The 20,353-nt window shown below is 42.6% G+C and overlaps 1 protein-coding gene across 1 annotated transcript in view; it reads right to left on the bottom strand.

Annotated features, from left to right (window-relative positions):
- TMEM135 (transmembrane protein 135) overlaps window positions 1-13,572 on the bottom strand; it is a 176,691-nt gene extending 163,119 nt beyond the window's left edge. Inside the window, exon 1 of the mRNA XM_069808434.1 lies at window positions 13,344-13,572. Coding sequence (XP_069664535.1) covers window positions 13,344-13,484 — 141 coding nt within the window. The 5' untranslated portion in view covers window positions 13,485-13,572. The remainder of the gene's footprint in view (window positions 1-13,343) is intronic.
- Window positions 13,573-20,353: the final 6,781 nt, after the last annotated feature.

Here is a 20,353-nt window from a genome sequence, read left to right on the forward strand (position 1 = left end):
CAAGCTCATCCAACCGGCCCTGCTTTGAGCAGGACGTTGGGACCACACACCCTTCTGAGGTCCCTCCAACCTGCGCGCTCCTATGATTCCATGAAATTATACTTTGGGTGCACCACAAGACAGATTTTATTGTTTTTTCTTTTTATTAGCATTATCATCTTTATCTGCACTGATCTTCCAGGGAGTCTCAAAACTGGCACAAGTTTTCGGTCAATGCTTAGAATTAGAGAAGTTCCAAACAGAGTGAGCTACATCCTGCTGGTGCTGATGAGAACAACAGAAGATGTCCTGTTGAATAGGTATTGGCAACACGTCTCAAAGTCTCGGTTCCTCAACTTAAAAACATGGGAGAGGAATCTGTTCTTCTGAAACTGTCCACTCATACTGAATAGCAAGTAGATGTTTTAGATGCAGAGATGGGACAAGGATTCTGCTAAAACTAACCATGAGAAAGTTCTGCCAAAATCTGTTTCCAAAATTAAGCCTGAATTAAGGATGAAGGAGAAATACATGCATGAACAGACTTCTGAAAACAGATTTACACATTACTTAAGTGTCAAGACTGCTTAAACCATAAAGGATTAGGCAATAATACAATCCAGATAATCTTTCTGTTTAAGGTAAGTCTTAACGTGGTCTGAATGCCAGATCACTAGTTGCTACCTCCTCAGCGATTTCTAGTGTATTGTACAGAGATCATGAACATTTGGAACAAAATAACATTTTGTTTGTTTGTTTTAAGAACACAGCCCTCACACCTGAAGTGTGAAGCCTTGCTTCCTCATACCAAAGTGTCAGAAGTGCAACAGGAAAAGACTGGTATCTTATAAATGTCAAATAAAAGTAAAAAATTTATTTCTGTAGCTTCTCCAATGAGTTTTAGACTAACATAAATTTCTGCTTTCCTTTCTCTTTATTACTCCCAAGTGAAAAATAGAAAAGAAGCAGGAACAACAACACACAAATCAGTCCAAAGAAACATTGCTTATGATAACCGCGTGAGCTGTATGTGTAAGTGCAATGGAGCTTGAGGCATGCCTACCAAACCAAACAAAAACACAAAAACAAATAATGTTTATAATTTTCAAAGTTCTTTATAGACATCAGCTAAACTAAATATTGTGTACAGCTGAAAACAGGCAAGAGCAGACTATGGAGCAGGCTCTCCTCCTCTCCTCCGCCACCAGTGGTGTGATTACATGGAAAAAATACCAGAGAGACTTCTGGACACCACCTTGCTCTCCCTTTCAGTTCCACACACTTCACAAAAGTACTACTAAAGTTGAGGTTGGCAAGACAGAAAGATTATGAAACGTCAGACTGCAGCAGTTCACAGTTCCCACTGGGATACACTTCACTCAGGTGAACTGGGAGACACAGAGATGAAGGCCAAATTCTTAGAATAAATGCATGGCTCGAGGCTTAGCAGTGGACATTGGAAGCAGATAGCAGCAGAAGGCATCAGGACATCCAGCAGATACTTCCTTGGCAAACTATTAATCTCCACGAAGATGCTAACAGATGTAGCAGAAGGTCTGTAAGTTACCTAAGACTTCCTGTAGAGTCAGACAGACAGAAATGAACATCTCATTGACATTATGGTCTCAGCTCTCCAGCTATAAAAAGAACATACGAATCCTAGAACACCGTTACTTAGGCACCTCAGAGTGGTGTGTATCAGGACCTTAGTGTCAATAGCTGTAAAAAGTTAGTTTGGGGTGTTATTCACTACAAGAATGAAGGACTATAATTCCGATTCAGCTCACTGATCCAAACAGTTGGCTATAATGTATCCAGGAATGGCCAAAACCAGCTCCATACATCCCATTACCCTTGTCACCCTTCTCCGTAATTTCTTAGTTTCACTCTTCTCTTTTTGAGATGGAGTGACAAGAATTTTACAAAATAGAATTCTTCAGTGCTTACAAATTACTGCAGATTTTCAGCTTTATTAAGATAGTACGGCATGTCCGCAACATGAGTGGAGCACTGCTGTGTGAGATAACGCCACAAGTGTTTGCTGTTATATGAAACTCAGACAGAATGCTGCCTTCCCTCAATCTCATGCTGTCCGTGCTGCCTCACCTCATCTCCTAACACAGAGGTTCAGCTGTAATCCAGGGAACAGAAGCAATACACTCCTCATACCACTCTAAGACCTTGATTTCATGGGAGAGAAAAGCACAAACCACTTCCAGTACTGCCTCTCCCTCCACTTTATTTCTGAAGCCATGATGTTTCTCCTGCCTATTACCCTTTACGGGAAGGAGAGGACTGCCAAAAAAACATCTGGAACCAGGGAGAGCAGACTCTACCGAATGCCAGTGCATCATGACCCAGGTTTCACTTATTCATGACTTCTCCTGGCAGACCACAGCAATGCAGCCTTACCCACCTCAGGGTGAAGAATGCTCCAGCACCTCCTTTGACTAACAGCAGCTTAGGAAGACATCAGATCTGCTGCAACTTCCTACCCTGGCTTTCTGTAAAACACTGAGTCACTCTTAAAATCTCTTATTTTCAAGGCACCCAACAACCTGGCCTTAGGACATTCAGAAGGACTACACAACTCTCTGGGATAAAGACTGTCATTAACAACTCCACCCTTCAATGAAACTTACATTTAACCAAGACAACCCTCCCTTCCCTGTACAGCAACACCTTTCCTTTTTTTAAAAAAAAAATCAGTAACTGTGGAATAAAGTTTCACAGATGCTAAGAGCTATCACTGACTGCTCCGTTTTCCATTCCAGATAGAAGGCACATGGCTTTAATTTCTCATTTACATAAATACTGTATATCATCCATTTAAAAAAAATATGATAAAACTGTAAAATCAAAATGTCACCCTGTACACACATCTCTCTAGGGAAGAAATTACAAAGGGAATAAAAGACCCAATGTAACCAATGTCCACCATATATCCAACATACCATAAAAACTCTATCACATAAACCAATATGCTTGTCACTGACATTTAAAGTAACAGTTAGATAATGGCACTTTCTCAAGCAGATTTGCTCTCTGCAGGTGAAGAATATCCAGGTTTGAAATACTTACCTAATGTTAAAGATTTACTTATTCATCAAGAAGAATTCCAACCCTATGAAGAACTAAACATTTGAGTCAGGGTAGAGTATAACCCCTCCTTGTAAGTTAATTTGCAAGAATTCCAAGATACTTGGAAAGTAATAAAGAAAACTCACATTTCAAAAACTAAAACTGGCATTTTCTTCTCACCACAATTTTCTTACGCTATGACTTTTTATGCACTAAACAGAAACTTTAAGCAGGAGTACAGTTGGCACATGGAGTCTTTATTTGGCCTATGTAAGCATTAAACAGAGACTTCAGTACTCATTATCCACAATCCATACCAACAGCTGAGCTGTTTGCCTGTAACAGCCTTTGCAGCCCTTCCTGCAATTTAACTCCACTTTCTCTTCTCTCAAAACCAGCAGAGCTCAAGCCACTGGAGCTCTAGAAACAGGATAGACTCCAGCTTTGCTAACATTTTTACAGTCTCATCTTCTAATACAGTCAACTAATAAATCCTGTCTTTCCCAATCTCCCATAAGAAATACTTTACCAGATGCCCAAACACTCAACAACTAAGAGCAAAAGGGAATTTAAAACAAATCATGTGCTGCCACAGGGCAGATGGCATAAGAATGTCCAAAGTTTTTACAACTTTCTAATTTTCTTCTATTCGCATCCACAAATTCTAGCTCTTGATCTCCCTTCAGTCCAACAGTCTGCAGACAAGACAGATATACTGCATAAGAAACAAATGAATCACAGTCAGAGGAAATAAAAGGATCAATGGGGGGAAAAAAGGATGAAGCAAAAAGAATCCTAGATATCTCATCATTAAAAACATAAACAGCAGAGCTAGAAAAAAGATAAGAGAGAATGTTTCAGGAAAAAAGCTGAAAAGAACAGACAATTCTAAAAAGAAAAAACTAGATATGTTAAAATATTAAGAAATAAGTAGTCAGAAAATTTTCAAGCATTCAGATACCATAACATAGGCATTAAAGGATGTTTTAGTATTTTAAATGCCTATTTCTAGTTTTCCAGTGATTTGCAAACCCATAAGACAAAATTCCAAGCCTCTCCTACATACATGAGTAGAATTTTGTTATTTAAATGACAGCAGAGTAACACATACATAACTATGCTGAAATTTTAAGAAAATAAGAAAATCTCACAGCAAAAAGTCTAAAGAATTAGCAGCACAAGTGGAGACAGCTTAAGAAAATTATATTTATTGCTGTGTTTACTTTACCCGTGCACAAGTTGTACTTCACAACTAAAACCCAGAAAAGACTATTAAACTACATAGCTTACATACCACTGGGTATTACAATTATGAGGGCAAGTATATGTGCATCTGGATGAAATTTATATAGACCACAACATTGCAGTCCTCAGACAACCAAACTTTCGCATGCTGCAGTCAGACAAGATAAATACATTACTCTTTAATAACACCTCCAAGTGAGAAATTCATTTGATGAAATATACCCTGATTGTTCTTGTGTGACATCTGTGCCCTACACACAGGCAGGAGAAAGGGGAGGGGATTAAACATCTGCCAGTGCGACTTCCAGAGAAAATATTTCTGGCCCCAAACACAATTAGTTTGGTACTAAGAATGTGGTCAGGTAAAGCCTCTTGAATAAGGTAAGTCAAGCATGGAGGAAAGATTTCCTTTCCACACCTGAAGACAGACCTAGCACTGCCCAGTGTCCCATTACCACCTATCAGAAAACTGAAAACAGAAAGACTCTGACTTATTTTTAAGAAAAATAACTCCTTTCCTCACTTCTGCACATAACTGTTTAAAACTTGAAACCCAAAATTCAATTATGCTTTAATGCAGGCCTGGCAGTGTTAGAAGGCTTTTGAAGGCAACCCCACACCCTCATTAATTCTAAACAAAGGGAACAAACAGCAGGATTAATACATGACAGATACCACAGCAAAAGACATGACCACAAACCTATCCTCCAAAACCTTGAATATACAAGCACCATAATGATTCCCTAAACACCTGATTATCTTTTACGCACCTAGCCCAGACAGGAAGATTTTTCCCTCTCCTGTTCATCAACCCAGTGTAAACTGACCACATATTTACTCTCCAATGGTAATCGTGCCATTTCCCCTAAAGTTTAAAACAAGCTCTGATTCAACTCTCGCTAAAACACTTTGGTCATTACCATCTTGAAATAGATAGATAAAAGTGTTCATATATATGAAAAACTCTATTTAATTCATTCAAAAAAATTTGCTATGAAATTATATTTAGCATAGGTGGAAAAACCATGAAAGACAGGCTACTACATCTCTAAGACTCTTTTAATGTGAATAGAAAAGAGGATAAAAGGAAGAAGTGTGGGTTTTAGACCATTATGTACCGTACAATACATAGGGAAGTTGGACAGAGATCACCCCTCAAATCAAATGCAAACACTCTTGAAGTAATACACTAGTCACTCTGAAGAATAAACATTGTTAATGATTCGAACTCTAAGGCCTACTGTATTAAAAAAAGCTTGCTCAGTAGAAATAAAGAAATAGAAAAAAAATTTTCCAGTATTAACTACAGAATTCACACAACTGCATTTTGACTCTCCAACATGAAAACATAATTATGAAAAAATCAGTCTGCCAGATTCAGGATACCATCAGTTTGTGGAAAAGCATTACTGAAGTCCTTTCTGTTTTTTAATTTAGTCTTCATATACAAATTTTTAGCTCTATAGAACTAAGAAATCAGACTGATTTATTCTGTCTTAACCATGGAAAGAATATATGCATTTACAACACCATCCTTAAAACAAAGCTGCATAGTCTAGTGCAAGACTTTGAGCTAGGCTATCAATGTGTTCCAGCAGAAAAGGAACATGAGACTCAAAAACAAGCTTTCCCATGATCAGAGGCACCAGTCAGGCCTGATTATTTCAATGATGTGTCATGTAACACCTACAAGTAATCATCATCCAACCGCAACAACCTGAGCTTCACCTCCAGTAACCTCAGACTTTACCTATGTCCCTGAACTAGAGGCATCACACACAAAGTATGGTTTGACTTAATGAATGTGCTAATTGCCTGACCAATATACACAATCTGACAGGTTACGTGGCAGGCCAAAAAAACACAGACCTTGCATCAACTCTGCCATCATGTGTAAAGATCCTTTTTTCTCTCCCTCCTCCATCAAACCACCATTTCCCAAGTTTGTACAAAGTGCGTGTCTTCAAGAACACTACCCCTCCGCCAAATTTTAGTGAAATTAGCCAACACATACAGCACTGATTGATGGAAACTGAAAAAAAGTACTATCATCTCTTTCTCATTCCTTCACAATAGCCAACTAAAATCAAGCACATCATAACAAACTTTTATTTAAAAAAAAAGAAAAAAGGGAAGAAAAAAAAAAAAGCCACAGAAATATTCAGACACCTATCCAAATCTCCAGGAAGGCAGAGTTCAATGACATTTATAAAAATGACTATCTGGCACATTTAGGCACCTTTAAAATGCAAATTTGGAGACATAATGCTGTGTAGATGGTTTATATAATACATATGCTTCAAGTCATTAAAAGGCCCAGGAAAATTTTACAACTTTAGTCACTTGTGCATGCTAAAAGCAAAGCAATCCCCAGTATTTAAACCAGTTAGGAAAATACCTCAGATTACTTAAGCAGCAGGCAGAGCTACAGACTGATGTCAGATTTTTCATAATTATATTCAATTATGTATACGTTCTTTTATAACCATTTGCAATTTTGTATGAATTTTACAAGAACATTATTCCTTTGCTTTATAAAAATCATTTTTAAGTGCTTTGGAGTAACTTAATCTCAAAATGCCCTCAGGTAACACTTGGGTTTTGAAAGACACTGTTGTTCAATCAGCAACTTTTTTCTCATGCCTCCTCTTAAAGATTCAGATTTGTTGTTCCTCAATTAGCTGGTCCCTCCCTGATTTCACAGATTACAAAACCTGGCTTCCAGATTTTTTTCCTTTCGTAAGTCAGTTCCTGCAATACTCTGAGGAAGAGCATGTGCCTCCTGCTCTCTGACTTTCTCTGTCCCTTGTGAGATGTTATATGAGGATCACGGTCAGGGGGTTGGGTTGTTTTGGTCTGGCTTTTTTAAAATTTTCCATATCATCCACCCAACTAAAAAAAGAAATGAACAGTACTCATGTACTCATTGAATGACATCTAAATTACCTTCAATCCTGGCATCACTCTCATTCCATGACAACTTATCTTCACCACTTGTTTCCCTTGTACTTAAATAAGTAGAGGGCTATTTTTCATTCCCCTTGAAATGTCTAACTCAGTATAATTTTCAGTGATTTTCCTCCTACCCTGGAATTCTTGCACTCTACTATGCAGCTGTACCAACTTGAGAACAGACTTACATCTCCTTGATAAACAGTCCCTTTAATGATTTTTGCCGGTTCCCAGTATTTGCAGTGTCTTTACTAAGATCTTTGCTCAGTCAAGGCTAGGGCTTTCCCTGGTTTCCACCATTACTGTGATGCAGGCTCCAGGTTACTCCTTACATCTTTGAGCACAAGTTCTTCAGTCCAGCTGAATTCATTAACCGATTCTTTTAAAATTCTCAGTATCTCAGCAAAAGACTATTTTTGTTTATTTTCAATTTATGAAAGAATTTTACTGGTCTGGCCCAAAAGCCACCTGAACAGAGCAGAACGATCACAGCCTGGAATGAAGATGTCGCAACCAGGTTCTTCCTTTAGTAACGTTTAAGCTAATTTTAGTCATATTTAACACAGCTTCCAGAAGAATCTAAAGGCAAGAACACACTGACCTACATGTCATCCATAACACAGCACAGAGATACGGGACAGTACTAAGATGATCAGATATCCCAGCACAATGCAATCACATACCACCATCACAGCAACTCCAGGTACCGGGTCCTGACAGAAGGGAGCTTCTTGATGGTCTACCCTAGAAATCCAAGCTGGCACACGGAAGCATATTCAAGGGTAACACTAACATCCTTCTTAGCCTCCCTACCCTACTTTCAAATACACAATGGTTCACAGCACAAACAAACAATCACATTTTAATACACTCAGGAATTCTGGACTACTTTAGAGTACAATCTGGCCTGTACAGCCTTCTCGCATATCTCAGAAAGATGACACATGATGACTACGTCTATGCTGGCAGGTAAGACAGGATCTGTTTTAGTGTTAGCTGGCTGCCTGGCTTTGCTCAGGACCAGTCCTAAGAGCTCTCCCTAAGAGAAACCGCAAGTGAAGCGAGCCTGAAACAGCATCGGCACAGCCAGTGTGCACCACCCATCCTCGGGGCTGACCTCTGGCCCCATCCTACAGCAATGTACATATAGCCAGGAAAGTGATGCGACACTCACACTTCATTCTGTTCCACCTTGATCTTTGGCTGCTGATTCTGCCTTCCATCCAACAGTTTTCAAAATAATTCATTAGTGCAATAATTAGGTTTGTTCTTGTTATTACCTCTAGTCCGTCAGTGATTTACCTGTGAAGAGACCTGCCAGCTGCCACGTGCATGACTACCTGGCCCATGCTGTACTGGTACCAATGTCCCCCCCACGTTTAGACAGGAAGCAAAAACACCTTATACTTGCACAACTGCTGACAGCGTTTGTGTCTTTAACAATATTATATACAATGATGCCCTAGAGAGCTTACAAAATAAATAATACAAGTTAAGAGAAAGAATACAGATACTCAGGGCTCAGAGGGCCTAGGAAGACAACAGCACTGGAATCATAAGTAGGGAAAAAAAACTTTTGACACAGAAAGAGAAAGAAGCAATTGGCACCTAACACCTGAAGGCTATTACAAGCACAGGAGGAAGCAGATATGGCACAAGTATGAAAAATATTACAAATTAGACCAAAATGAGTATGAAAAGGGTATGAGCAGAAATTAAGTGAATGAAATCAATAAAATACAGCAAGGCCCAAGGATCATTTAAAAATGTACTGGAATAGCAGACTGGGGTTACACCTGTTCTGCTAAACAATTGTCTGAACCATCCCCCAGCCCAGAGGACACCTCAAACAGACCCACTGGCATCCAGGCTGCTTTAGGCTTGGTGCTCGTCTCCACTATGCCAGCAGATCTGTCTTGGAGAGAGATGTCTGTGTCAGAGCCAGGAGTAAGCCAACAGCATGAACCACGAAGGGGCCAGTGCACAAGCTGCTGCCTGGCTGTGTCATTTAGCAGCAGAAGCACGCCAGGTGAAGGAAGGGCAGCAGATGTAGGGTGGGAAGGGGCAGGTGCTGGGAAGGAAGGGCAGGAGAGATGTTGGTGGGGAGGGGAAGGGTGGGACAGACCCTAGGCTGGAGAGGCAGGGAGGGAGCCTGGCTTAAATTAGTGAAGAAAACAGACGATCAGACTAGGAGAAAAAGGTGAAAGACACAAATGAATCTTGTCATCCCACAGGCAAAAATTTAGAAGAATTAGCTTAACTGCAAAGTAGCAAACAGATGATTTTTACCTTATTCAGCTTAAGAGGAAATGTTACCACCAGATCTGATTACCTCAACATACTACAAAGACTTCATACTAATGACTAAGCGTATTCAACTACCACAAAACACGCACCATCATCAAACAAGTGCCTAAAACCTACAAACCCTCAGGAAACAGAGGACTTTGCTCTAACGCACGGGATGAACGGCAGATTTCCCATGTGAAATCAACAGAAATCCCCAGAAACAGAAGCCAAGACAATTCAAATCCAATATTCCAGGCTCTCATTTCCCTTTCCCTAGCTTTATGCAATTTCCCTGTGAAATCATTCTCTTCTCCCCACCTCTGTGACCTCTAGAAGTCTGAATTCTTCAACTTTGAAAATACAAGATTACACCTTCACATTTTCTTAGCCTTGAGTAATCTAAAACAGAAGTATAGATAGAACAAAGTACAACAAACTCTGATGAAGGACTTTTTCAGTAAAGCTTTCTTAATGTATCAAAGCTGGCAGTTTTTAAAAAGTCTAATTCTAAGGTTTATGGGAGATTATTTGGGGTTTCTTTTGGGGGTATAGGTGTTAAACAATTTTTAACTTTTTGTTTGTTTTTGTAAAAGTGGATCTTGGAACACTTACGCACTGGGACTCGTGGTTTGTGAAATACAAGCAGTATTAATTATGAAATAGGCATTCCTGTCAGCCACTTCATATAGGAAGGGACAATTCAATTTCAATATAAAACCTACTTTTGCTAAAGCAATCAATCTGTACTAAAGCAAAAATAAAGACAGTGAAAGTATGATATCCAAAGATTGTATTTTTGCCAACTACAAAAAAATAAATACTGAAGCACAGTTATTAAAAAAAAACCAAAAGTACAGCACTACTTAAAAGCAAAGACTCTTTACAGCCATTTACCGAAAACCATACTGGCACCACCTAATTTAGCCCCATCAGTCTCCCATTGACTGAAGAGCAGCAAAGCATTTAAGAGATGTGGGGTGTAGCTGTTATGAGTTTGAACTCCGGGTTCTAACTGTCCCTAACCACACTCTCTCCCAGAACGACCTCTAGCAATTTATTCTCATCTATTCATTCTCATTCATTTCCACACAAGCTTTTGTGAAAGGAAACCTTTTCATCTGCTTTCCTTAGTTATTAGCTTGTAGCAACAGGAGGAACAAACAAGCAGAAGCCATTTTACAGGCTTGACAGAAAAATGAAGTGCAATTTTTTGTTGCCAAGCTGTACAAAGGACTGGGACTAAGTAGTACCAGAACCATTCTGAAGATACACTGATATAACTATAGAGATAAAATAACGCAAGTTCGTCCCCTTATGTGAATCTCAGAACACAGAAAACGACTGAACGTTTGTGCTGTCCAACTGTGATATTCATTTACCAATACAAGGTTTTCAAGCACAGCTTTAAGTCAAGCAAAGAATGATGTTAGTGATGACTCTCTTGATTCAGGAGTGTTCTTTCCCTGCCAACCTACTTAATGTGCAAGGCTTCTGCTTCCTCTTCTGCAGTCCCCACTGCACCCTTTCACTCTTTACCTTATGCTGGCTCTGGTGCTCATCAAACCCTGCTTAATAAATCAGTTCAATTCATTAATGCAGCTGAAAATTACCCCAGCTAAAAGCAGGGTAGTAACCTCTTCTGGGTTAGTGGATGAATCAAATCTGCTCAAGGAGAGAGAAGGTCCAAGACTACACAAAGAAAGGAGCACAGTTATGTGTCTGGGAGCAAAGGAAGGCAAGTGCTTCCTCCCTCTTTAGGTAGCAGCAAGATTTTAGAGCAGCTCAGCTTTAGATTACTCTAAGACAAGTTAAACACTGTCAACAAAAACCTAAGAAAAATTAAAAATGTAAAGACAACAGTGCAAAAACTGATGCAGATGTTTTGCAGTACAGCACAACATTGGTTGAGAAGGTTCCCACCCCACCTTGGATTTGTGACAAGATGTAACTGTTTATGGGGCCACAATGTAAAACAGATCAGGAAAACATTTTGGATTTTTAGGTTTGTTTTTTCTTTTCAAAGAAATAAAAAGGGGGAGCTTTCCCCCTAACCCATGACAGCATAGCTGAGTGAACCGTAACATAACTATGAGCAGGAGTCTCTCTAGCAGGCTTGGCTGGAGAACTTTGATTTAATTACAGAGCTGTTTAAGCTACTTTATCTTTAGCCAGACCTGACAGACCACCACTATACCTCTCACGGCTCATTTCAGGGCCATTCTCTGCCGGTACAAGTATTCATGCTCCCACACAGCAAACTGGATCAGAAAACAGATACAAAGAAAAAACTACTGGGGAAGAGGGCAGAGAAGGAGAGGGAACGTTCTTCTCACTATTAGTTTCCTGATCCAGCTCACTATATGCTCACACAAACAGCTGCTGCTTCTGTTTGTGTCAGTTCAGAGTGAAAATGTTCACTGTCAGACATGACAGCTCCTTAGGTCCACTCTGCTACCAGTTATTAATTTTTTTTTTAACGTGTAATTGGATGTCATCACAATTTTCACTCAAGGAACACTTCAATGGGAACTTAAATTATGTCAGGACTGCTGCAGTCCCACTTCTTCCCTTCTCTTTATTACATAGTTCAATAATTTTGTTGTACCACCACTGGTACAGAGTACAGACTCAATGACTCGTTTTTCCTTCTTTAAGACTTAGCTTGGGGCCAGCTCGGTAGTCAGCTCACTACTCAGTCCTTGAAGCACCACTACAAGAGAAACACAGAGGTCGGGACAGAATGAAGTGCTCACCTGCAGCAATTCCAGCTCATATCAGCTTTCAGGATATGTTTACAGAGACGGATGCAAACGGATCTCAACTCCTCTACCTACACCCTAATTTGCTGGAAGCAAGCCAGCTGCTGAAGTGATATAACCAAGTCTAACAGCACGCTCAAACTAAGATACCTCACCTGTAGGATGCTTTCTCAATACTTAAAGACTCCTTTAGCCTTAAAGTATTTTTTTTAGCCTTGCTTCATCATACAATGGAACCTCCTTGATCCTAAGGTGCTGATTACCAAGGTTTCACCAACTGCAATACACATATGCTCTTGCTGCTGCCAAAGATACAATACTAGCCTCCCAGGCAAATATTAAGTCTTTTCATTCAGCTCTCATAGGTACTGGAAAATGATGAAAATACAAAGTTGAGGTTGTGCCCGTGCCCATGCCCTCCTACCCCACCAGCTTCACCCCTCTCACAGCATGTTATGCCACCAGACCCCACCACCCTCTATGTCCTTCTTCTCCCCTCCTAGGCCCAGATTCAACACACTCCCCCTCTCCTGCCCCTACCCCCAAGCATCAGGCTCTCCCCCTCAGACAACCCTTATGCCCTCCAGCCCTCAAAGCAAGCTGCCCCCACCACCATCCCTCTCCTCCCCAGCACCTGACTGCCCCCAAAACAACCTTTTTTGCTCTTCTGCCCCCTCACCCCAGGGTCAGGCTGCCCCTTGACATCTCTCCTGCCCTTTCCTCTCCCAACACACCCCTCTCCCCCTACCCCAGAGCAGCCTCCCTCCCTTGATACGCCTCATGCCCTTACATGATACACCCCGGACCAAGCTCCCCCCGCTCCGACATCCCTCCTGCCGCCCCCAAACACCCCTCATGCCCTCACCCCAGGCCAACCCCCCCAGACACATAGCCCTCGTAACCCTTCCCTTCCCCCCGCCCCGACACCCCTCATGGCCTTCCACCCAAAAACAAGACCAGGCTCCCCCCCTCCTCCTGCTCTTCCCCCAGACACCCCCCCCAGGCCAGACCCTCCCCTCACGCCCCCCCCGCACCCACCAGGTAGAGGGTGCCGTAGATGCGGAGGGACTCGGCCAGTGCCCCCTGCGTGACGTGCAGGACGGCCCAGGAGCACCGCGGGTGCCAGGTGTGCCCGATCTCGTAGCAGTTGTGGGGGATGGACTTGCTCAGCGCCGCCATCTTTGCCGCGCAAGGGGAAAAGGGGGGGGGGGGCGCGCGCGGCCGCCGCGTCACCGCCGATGCAGGAGAAAGGTCGCGCGGGGCGCTGGTCGGCGGCGGGGTTACTCGCGGGCAGCCGCTTTTTTTCCCGCCCCCGGCCCGGCCCGGCCCACCTCCGCGCGGCTCGCGTGAGGCCCGCAGCCAATCCGCGGTCGCCGGGGGGGGCGGGGAGCGGCGCGTGGAGGAGGGTGGGGGGCGGGGAGAGGTGGCGCGAGCCCGGTGGAGGGCTGCGCGCGAGCGGCCGTTGGTCGCCGTGTGTGTGTGCGTGTGGAAGTCGTCGAGGGAGCGAGAAGCGGCGGCGGCGTGAGGAGAAAGAAGGCCAAGGGAGGGCGATCCTCTCTGGTTTGGGGAGGGGATGGCGTTTTCACAAAAGCCGCGGAGGTGGTGACTGGCGGCGCGGTTGGAGTTCAGCTGCAAAACTGGCACCTGCCTCCAGCTTGAAAGTTTTGATTATTTTGGGACTAAATGGGCTGGGTGTGTCAGGACCTGAGGATTTTACTTAGGTCTTTGTTAAGCAACAGTTTGCAGACGCTCGGTCCTGGTGGAGCAAGTACGCTCTGTACCTTCTGTGCAGTGGTGAAGTCAGGAGGGGTTATTTCAAAACCTAGGTGGGAGACAGATCCCCACACAAATAGGAAGATCAGCAAAGTAACCTGCGGTCAAATATGGGCTTGGAACAGATCCACAGCAAGAAAATGCCTCCCCCTTACAGCCTGCCTCCAAATCTTCCTCCTGCAGAGCCTGCAGGGTTCCCGTCATCAATCAGACTTGAGACCAGGCTGTACCACTCCCAACCAGATAGAGCAAAGTTGTCATTAATTTCGCAAAAGCCTCTACCGTTCCTTCCAAGAAGCCTGCTATGGGTGCAAGAACATACTTTCATTTCAAATTTAGCAGCCCATAGATGGGTAAGTTGGATGGCTCACAGAACTTGGAGCCGCTGAGAGGCTATTTGCAGACTCCCAGCAAATCTGCTCCAGGAGATTTTTGGCCTAAATAGTTCAATTATGCTATTTCAGTCAAGCGTGCTTGACCGACCAACCCTCTGTTAGGTAGAACTCTGCCCATGGCAGTCTGTATTTAGAATCCAGTAGAAGACCCTAGAGATAACTTTAAATTCAGCTTTAGTGCTGAGGTACTGCTGCTCTGCGGCTGCAGTTGTGTGGCTGAGTAACGGAGTGAATATTGCCGTGTGCTGACCCTCGTAGGGAAGCAGCGTTGGCAAGATAATCTGCTGCAACATTGTCTGGACTTTGGCTTGGACCCAGTGCCTTGCTTGCTGTTTTTGCATTACACTGTTAAAGAACTGCTTGTGGGCAGAAAAGGCAATTATTGCCTAAGATATGGATTCTGTCTCTCTCACTTGCGTGTTTTGGCTTTGCTGCTACTCCGGGCTTAAGGCTTGCTTGCTGCCTTCTATTTGTGGGCAGGGAACTATGGCACATACAATATTAGTAATTGCACAAGCTAATAATTTCACTTCTGAGACAGGGTTTTGCAAACAGTCCTAATTTTGTAGGCCTTGTCCTGCTCAAGTTGAGTAAAACTGGTAAAGAAGGACCCAACAGGATACCGTGTTCATTTGTGCCTCAACCCTGATCTGACTGAAGAGCTGCCTGCTCAGAACTGGAGGCTTTTGCATCTCTCCTGTGGGGTCAGCCGAGGAAGCCTGAGCCAACAGGCTTTATTAGCCGAGGCTAATATAGAAGGTAGCACAGCCCTGACCTTGCTCCAGGCCCTTTTCCATCGGGTTGCAATACTCTGTTCTGGGAAGAAGCCCAAGGGCTAAAGTAGCATGGGAAAACTGCCGATAGCCCAGTTGGCATCGGGTGCCAGCCTAGGCTACTCTGTCCTGGGAGAAACTTACCCTTGATTGGAACTGGGACAAAATAGTCTTGGAAAAGGAAGGAGTTACATGAATTAAAAAAGCATTGACAGCCTTTACTTTTGCCCCTGTAAGTACCTGGGGCTTTTGGGAGCTCTCCTTGTCGCATGAACAAGGCTGTGTACTGGGAGTAGCAGGCCATCTCTATAACGTTGCTTAAACGAATGTCAGTGATGAAACCCGTGGCATAAAGCCAGGTGACGTGGCACATGCTGTTCAGGACTTGCCTTGTAATATCCAGGTGCCTTGGAGAGAGTTACTCAGAGTAGTCCCAAAAACAAAGCCAGGGAGTGAGCTAATCGCTAAGCAGTGTGAATGGTGGGGGAGTTGAGAGTGCTCAGCTTACTCCCTGGTCCTCATTAATGTGGCAGTATCAGATATACCAATGTGTTTGAATAAAAATTTAGGCTGCCAAAAATGTGAAATACACTTGTGAGCCTCGTTAGACTAGGACAACTATGATATTCAGGTGCCTTATGCCACAGAAGGGAGCAATGTGGCAGCATCTTACTGCATTTAGACTCTCAGCTCCAGTTGCCCACACACCTGTTTGCAGCTGGGTTAACAAAACACAGCTTTCAGCACAAGTCCAGCGCCAGACTCGGTCTTTAGCAACAGACCTTAACTGGTGGACAGCGCTGCAGTCCTCCAGTTTGCTTATACTGATGATAACTGATTATATTAGGGAATCAGATGGCTTGGGTGGCAATTGCTGAATGAAGAACAGTAGCGCCTGCCTTTCCAGGTTTCAGTGGGTCTCACAGCCTGAGAACACTCTCTGCTAATATCTTCAGTGTCTGACAAATCTGGTGTCTGCAAGTAAATTACATATCTCAGCCCATGAGAGTGGCTGGAGGTGTGAAGGCTACCGGCTGCCTTCGCAGCAAGCAGGTATCAGTGTTACAAGGTGGTCTGCCTGGGAATCCAAGGCACAACATTTAACTAATTGGAACAAAATCAGACAGGAAAAAAAAGAAACCTGAGGAAAGAAGCCAAATGGGGAACTTCACATTGCAGGAGGGTTTGCCTTCCAAATGCATTGGGATCTGGGAAATCTTCCTTCTAAACTTTTTTAAATGTAAGAACAATCTGGAAATGTTTTAACTTGGAAGAAATTGAATGCTTTGCCCTCTTTTCAAGCTGCTTTCCAACTTGTGTGCTTTTTTTTTTTTTGCCATGTATTTGTTTTCTCCCTTGGGACAGGTGATCCAACTTTTCCCTGCTACTCATGCAGTTCTTGGAGCCTGAACTTCGCTTCTGGAAGTAGCTTCTCTTGTCCGATAAGAACTGCTCTTTCCAGCAGAAGGGGTTTTTTGCACTCACTTATTTTTATTCTTTTCCCATTCTTCCACTCTCATTGTTTTTCTCCTTCGGTTTGTTCTCAACATCTGTGCAATTGCCTCATGCCTCCATCATAAAGTTTATGAAATCCAGACTGAAAAATACTCTGCTGCTAAAAAGTTAGGGATTAAATTCATCCTTCTGTTCAGGTCAGTGGAGGTAATGTGTACAGACAGACATCTGCTTCCTTCAGTAAACTGCACAGGACCGTGGAGATGTTGCTATGCTGTTTCTTCTCCAGGGAGCTGTCAGAATATTGAAATGTGTAAAAACCAGCAAATTTCAGAAGAGAGCTGAAGGCCTTTGAGAAAGGAGGTCTGGAGTTTCATGCCATCAGTGATGTATCTAAGGATAGTCAGCTCCACCAACGTCCATTTCTTTTCAAAATCCAAGACAAACGATAAGTCCAGTATATAATTAGTTTTGTAGAAATAAACCACAAACTTGTAACGTATCCCTAATGCTTGCAATGGCTGTATTGAATGGGAATGAATGGCTGTTAATTGAGCTGGTTTTACTTTCCTCCAAGGAAAGAAGGACCCTTTAAGAACCACTTCCACCCTTGTCTCCAAAACTACTTGCACTTTAAACTTAACCCATTTCTCATTATTTGAAGAGAGATTCTCTTTTGGCTTACAGTCATGAATGCAACTTGTTCATTTTTTAGCAGGGAATAATCTCAAAATACCCTTGTGTTTGCTGATATTTCAAGGTAAAGGAATTAACTGGAAGTTCTCCCATTTTCCAGATGTAATCTTTTCCAAAACAAATATGGGATGGGCTGTGGGATAATACCCTGTGAACATTTTAATACACACAATAATATCCTCCAGTTTATACAAATCTGGATTCTTTCCAAACATAAACGTTGCAGTCTTTCTTGCAGAGGTACCAAAGATTACAGAAAGAGAGCAAAATCATAGTGTTCACCACGCTGATTCTGCAGGCCAAACCAGGAGATGACATACTGAGCCATATTCATGCTACTGGCGTCAGTAGAACTGAACTTCAACTGTATTATTTAGCCTATGGTGCTGCTGTTCCTGGAGACAGTGATTTCTTGTTTCTAAATCAGGTGACAGAATTGGTTGTTAAAGGCTAAATTGAGCCACTGGGTTCACTAGAAAAGGAGTAAGAGGCAGTGCATGTGGACACCATCCCAAGAGCAGCCCAGAACAGCAACTGTGAACCTGCTGCTTCTCTGCTGCTTTCCTGCTTTCCAGGAAAGTGCTTTCCATAGTTCTGGAAAGAATGCAAAATCACATCTTGCATCATCCAGGTGCCTCAGCCTACTCCCATGCTTGAAACTCCCTCGCCCAGATAATAAAGGCTAGTTCCCTACTTCGATTTGACTGAAACCTCTACAACCCACCTTTACACCACCCAGATGGATTAAAATCTTTTCTGGTGGAAAAACTGTGTGCTATCAAAAGGTATGTCTGCCCATGCTCTACAGTCACAGTGCTGTCTCTGGAACTTGTGTCCTTCCTCTGCCATCCTCCCTTCTCGATGTTTATCAAATTCAGCAGTCCGGAAAGACCTGTCCCACATAACTTCCATGTCCTTCATTTCTGCATACCAGGTGGGGGCAGCAGCCTTCAAACGTGCAGGTGATGTTCACCCTTCCATGAGTGTGAGTGGGAAGGATGAGAGCAGGCTGGGCTTGCACGCTGCTGCGCACACGGGGCTCTGAGGCAGCGTCAGCTGGGTCTCCACTCCTAAAGAGGTCCAAGAAGTGAAGCAGAGCTCTGGACCTCTATTGTCTATGCCACCTGATTGCTAATTCACTGTCTGCCTCTTTTGGGGGGCCTTTTAAATGACATCTGAGATAAATATGCTATAGAGAGGTCTGGCCCTAAGTAGGGTAGATACAAGCTAGTCATTACCATTTGCCCGCAGGAGCAGCAGTTGGTGGTTGGCTGTTCTTCAGCAGCATCAATCTTTCAGGAAACAGGAGAGAAAAAGGAGGCAGGAATGAATGATGAAATCCTCAAGTAAAAATTTTTTGCTTGCCTCTCCTCTCCACCCATTTCCATCTCATTTGGGGTCATTACTGCAACATTATTTATGCTTCAAACACAAGCATTTTTTCAAAGCCAAAGCAAAGAATAGCTTGTGAACATAAGAAAAGACTCAGAAGGAGCCATTTTTATTCTGTTTGAAGTTCCTAGCGTACTTAAAGTTTCTGTAATAAAACTGTCAGTCCATCAAGTTGGGCTGCTAAGGCCACAGATAGAAATGTAGTTATTCTAAGCAACCCAGCACCCAACAGCTCCTTTGAAAAGTAATGATAGTTTCTAGGAAGTCAGCACTTTTGAAAAGGCTTTCAATTAAAGCCTGAATTTTTCCAGGGGAATAATGAACAGTAAATTTCAGCAACTTAATTTTCAAATGGTCGTGTTGAAATAGCCTCAGGACTCCGATCACTCCTGCTGCCAGCTCGTGGACGTCACAGCTGTAGAATTCAACAGCCAAAGTAGCAGCTGCTGAATCACTGTGTTTTGCAGGTTTGTGTTTTCAAGCAGGCTGGCAGTGATTTTAGGTTACCCTGCAATGCTGGGTTGATAAACCACATCATCCTTCAGCAGGACTTTGGGCATCCAAAGCTGTGAGCAGGGTGAATGGCTTGGAGGAGGCTCTTTGAGGCAAGCTGCTCCCTTTGCCTTTATTTTCAGCAAGGTGTCTTGCTGCAAGCTTTATTTGCTTTATTTGCTGAAAGGTGTCTTGAAAGCACTTCATATTGCAAATGAAAGAAGCAACGCACCCGTGATTACTATTAGCTTTTGAAATACTGGGTTTAGGCGGGCAGAGGTGGCTTTAGGCATCCACCTTTGGACCTCCTGTCAAAATTCAGGGCAGTATAAAATCCAGTTGTGGATTTGATGGGACAGCAAAGATACTGATAGCAACAACAGACTCTGCTTTTGCTTTCTCTCTGCTGGATCGAGCTTTGAATGTACATGAAAAAGAATCAAGGAAAGAAATTGAAGCAAACTAGTTAAAACTCTCAAAAGAACTGTTTTTAAACATAGAAGCATTCAGAGAACAAAACCTCCTTTTCAGCACCCCTGGCTCATTCCTAAGGGCCGTTTCTTACATTTCTGCTAAATCAGTTGAGAAAGTCACTAAAGCATAGCAACTTTGCAGTGTCCCTAGGAAAAAAAAAGCACCAAAGAGCCTTGAGAAAACTCTGAATAGCGCAGAAAGCAAGAACAAATGTTTTATATATGTGGTATTGTTAAAACTCCCAAGTGGCATAAATATAATAAACAATAGTGAAGAATGGGATATTTCTGTTTGTTTCCCCACACTCGAGCTGACCTAACCTACCTCAGGCATGGTTCCACTTTGGGACTTGTGAGTTACTTGATCGGTCCAAACTTGTGAAAATAAACACTATTATTCTACTGTTCTACATTGTGCATTCTTTTGTTCTCTGTAAATAGACTGAGAACTAGCAAATGAAAGTAAATTATAATAAAATACAAATCAAATAAAAACTGCAGATAAACCAAAACCAACACATGGGGGAAAAAAATGTAATAAACACAAAAATAATGAAATGGTATACTCATCACTGAACACAGCTCTGTGCGCTCCAGAT

The sequence above is a fragment of the Haliaeetus albicilla genome, chromosome 20 (genome assembly GCF_947461875.1).
Source record: "Haliaeetus albicilla chromosome 20, bHalAlb1.1, whole genome shotgun sequence".
NCBI lineage: Eukaryota > Metazoa > Chordata > Aves > Accipitriformes > Accipitridae > Haliaeetus > Haliaeetus albicilla.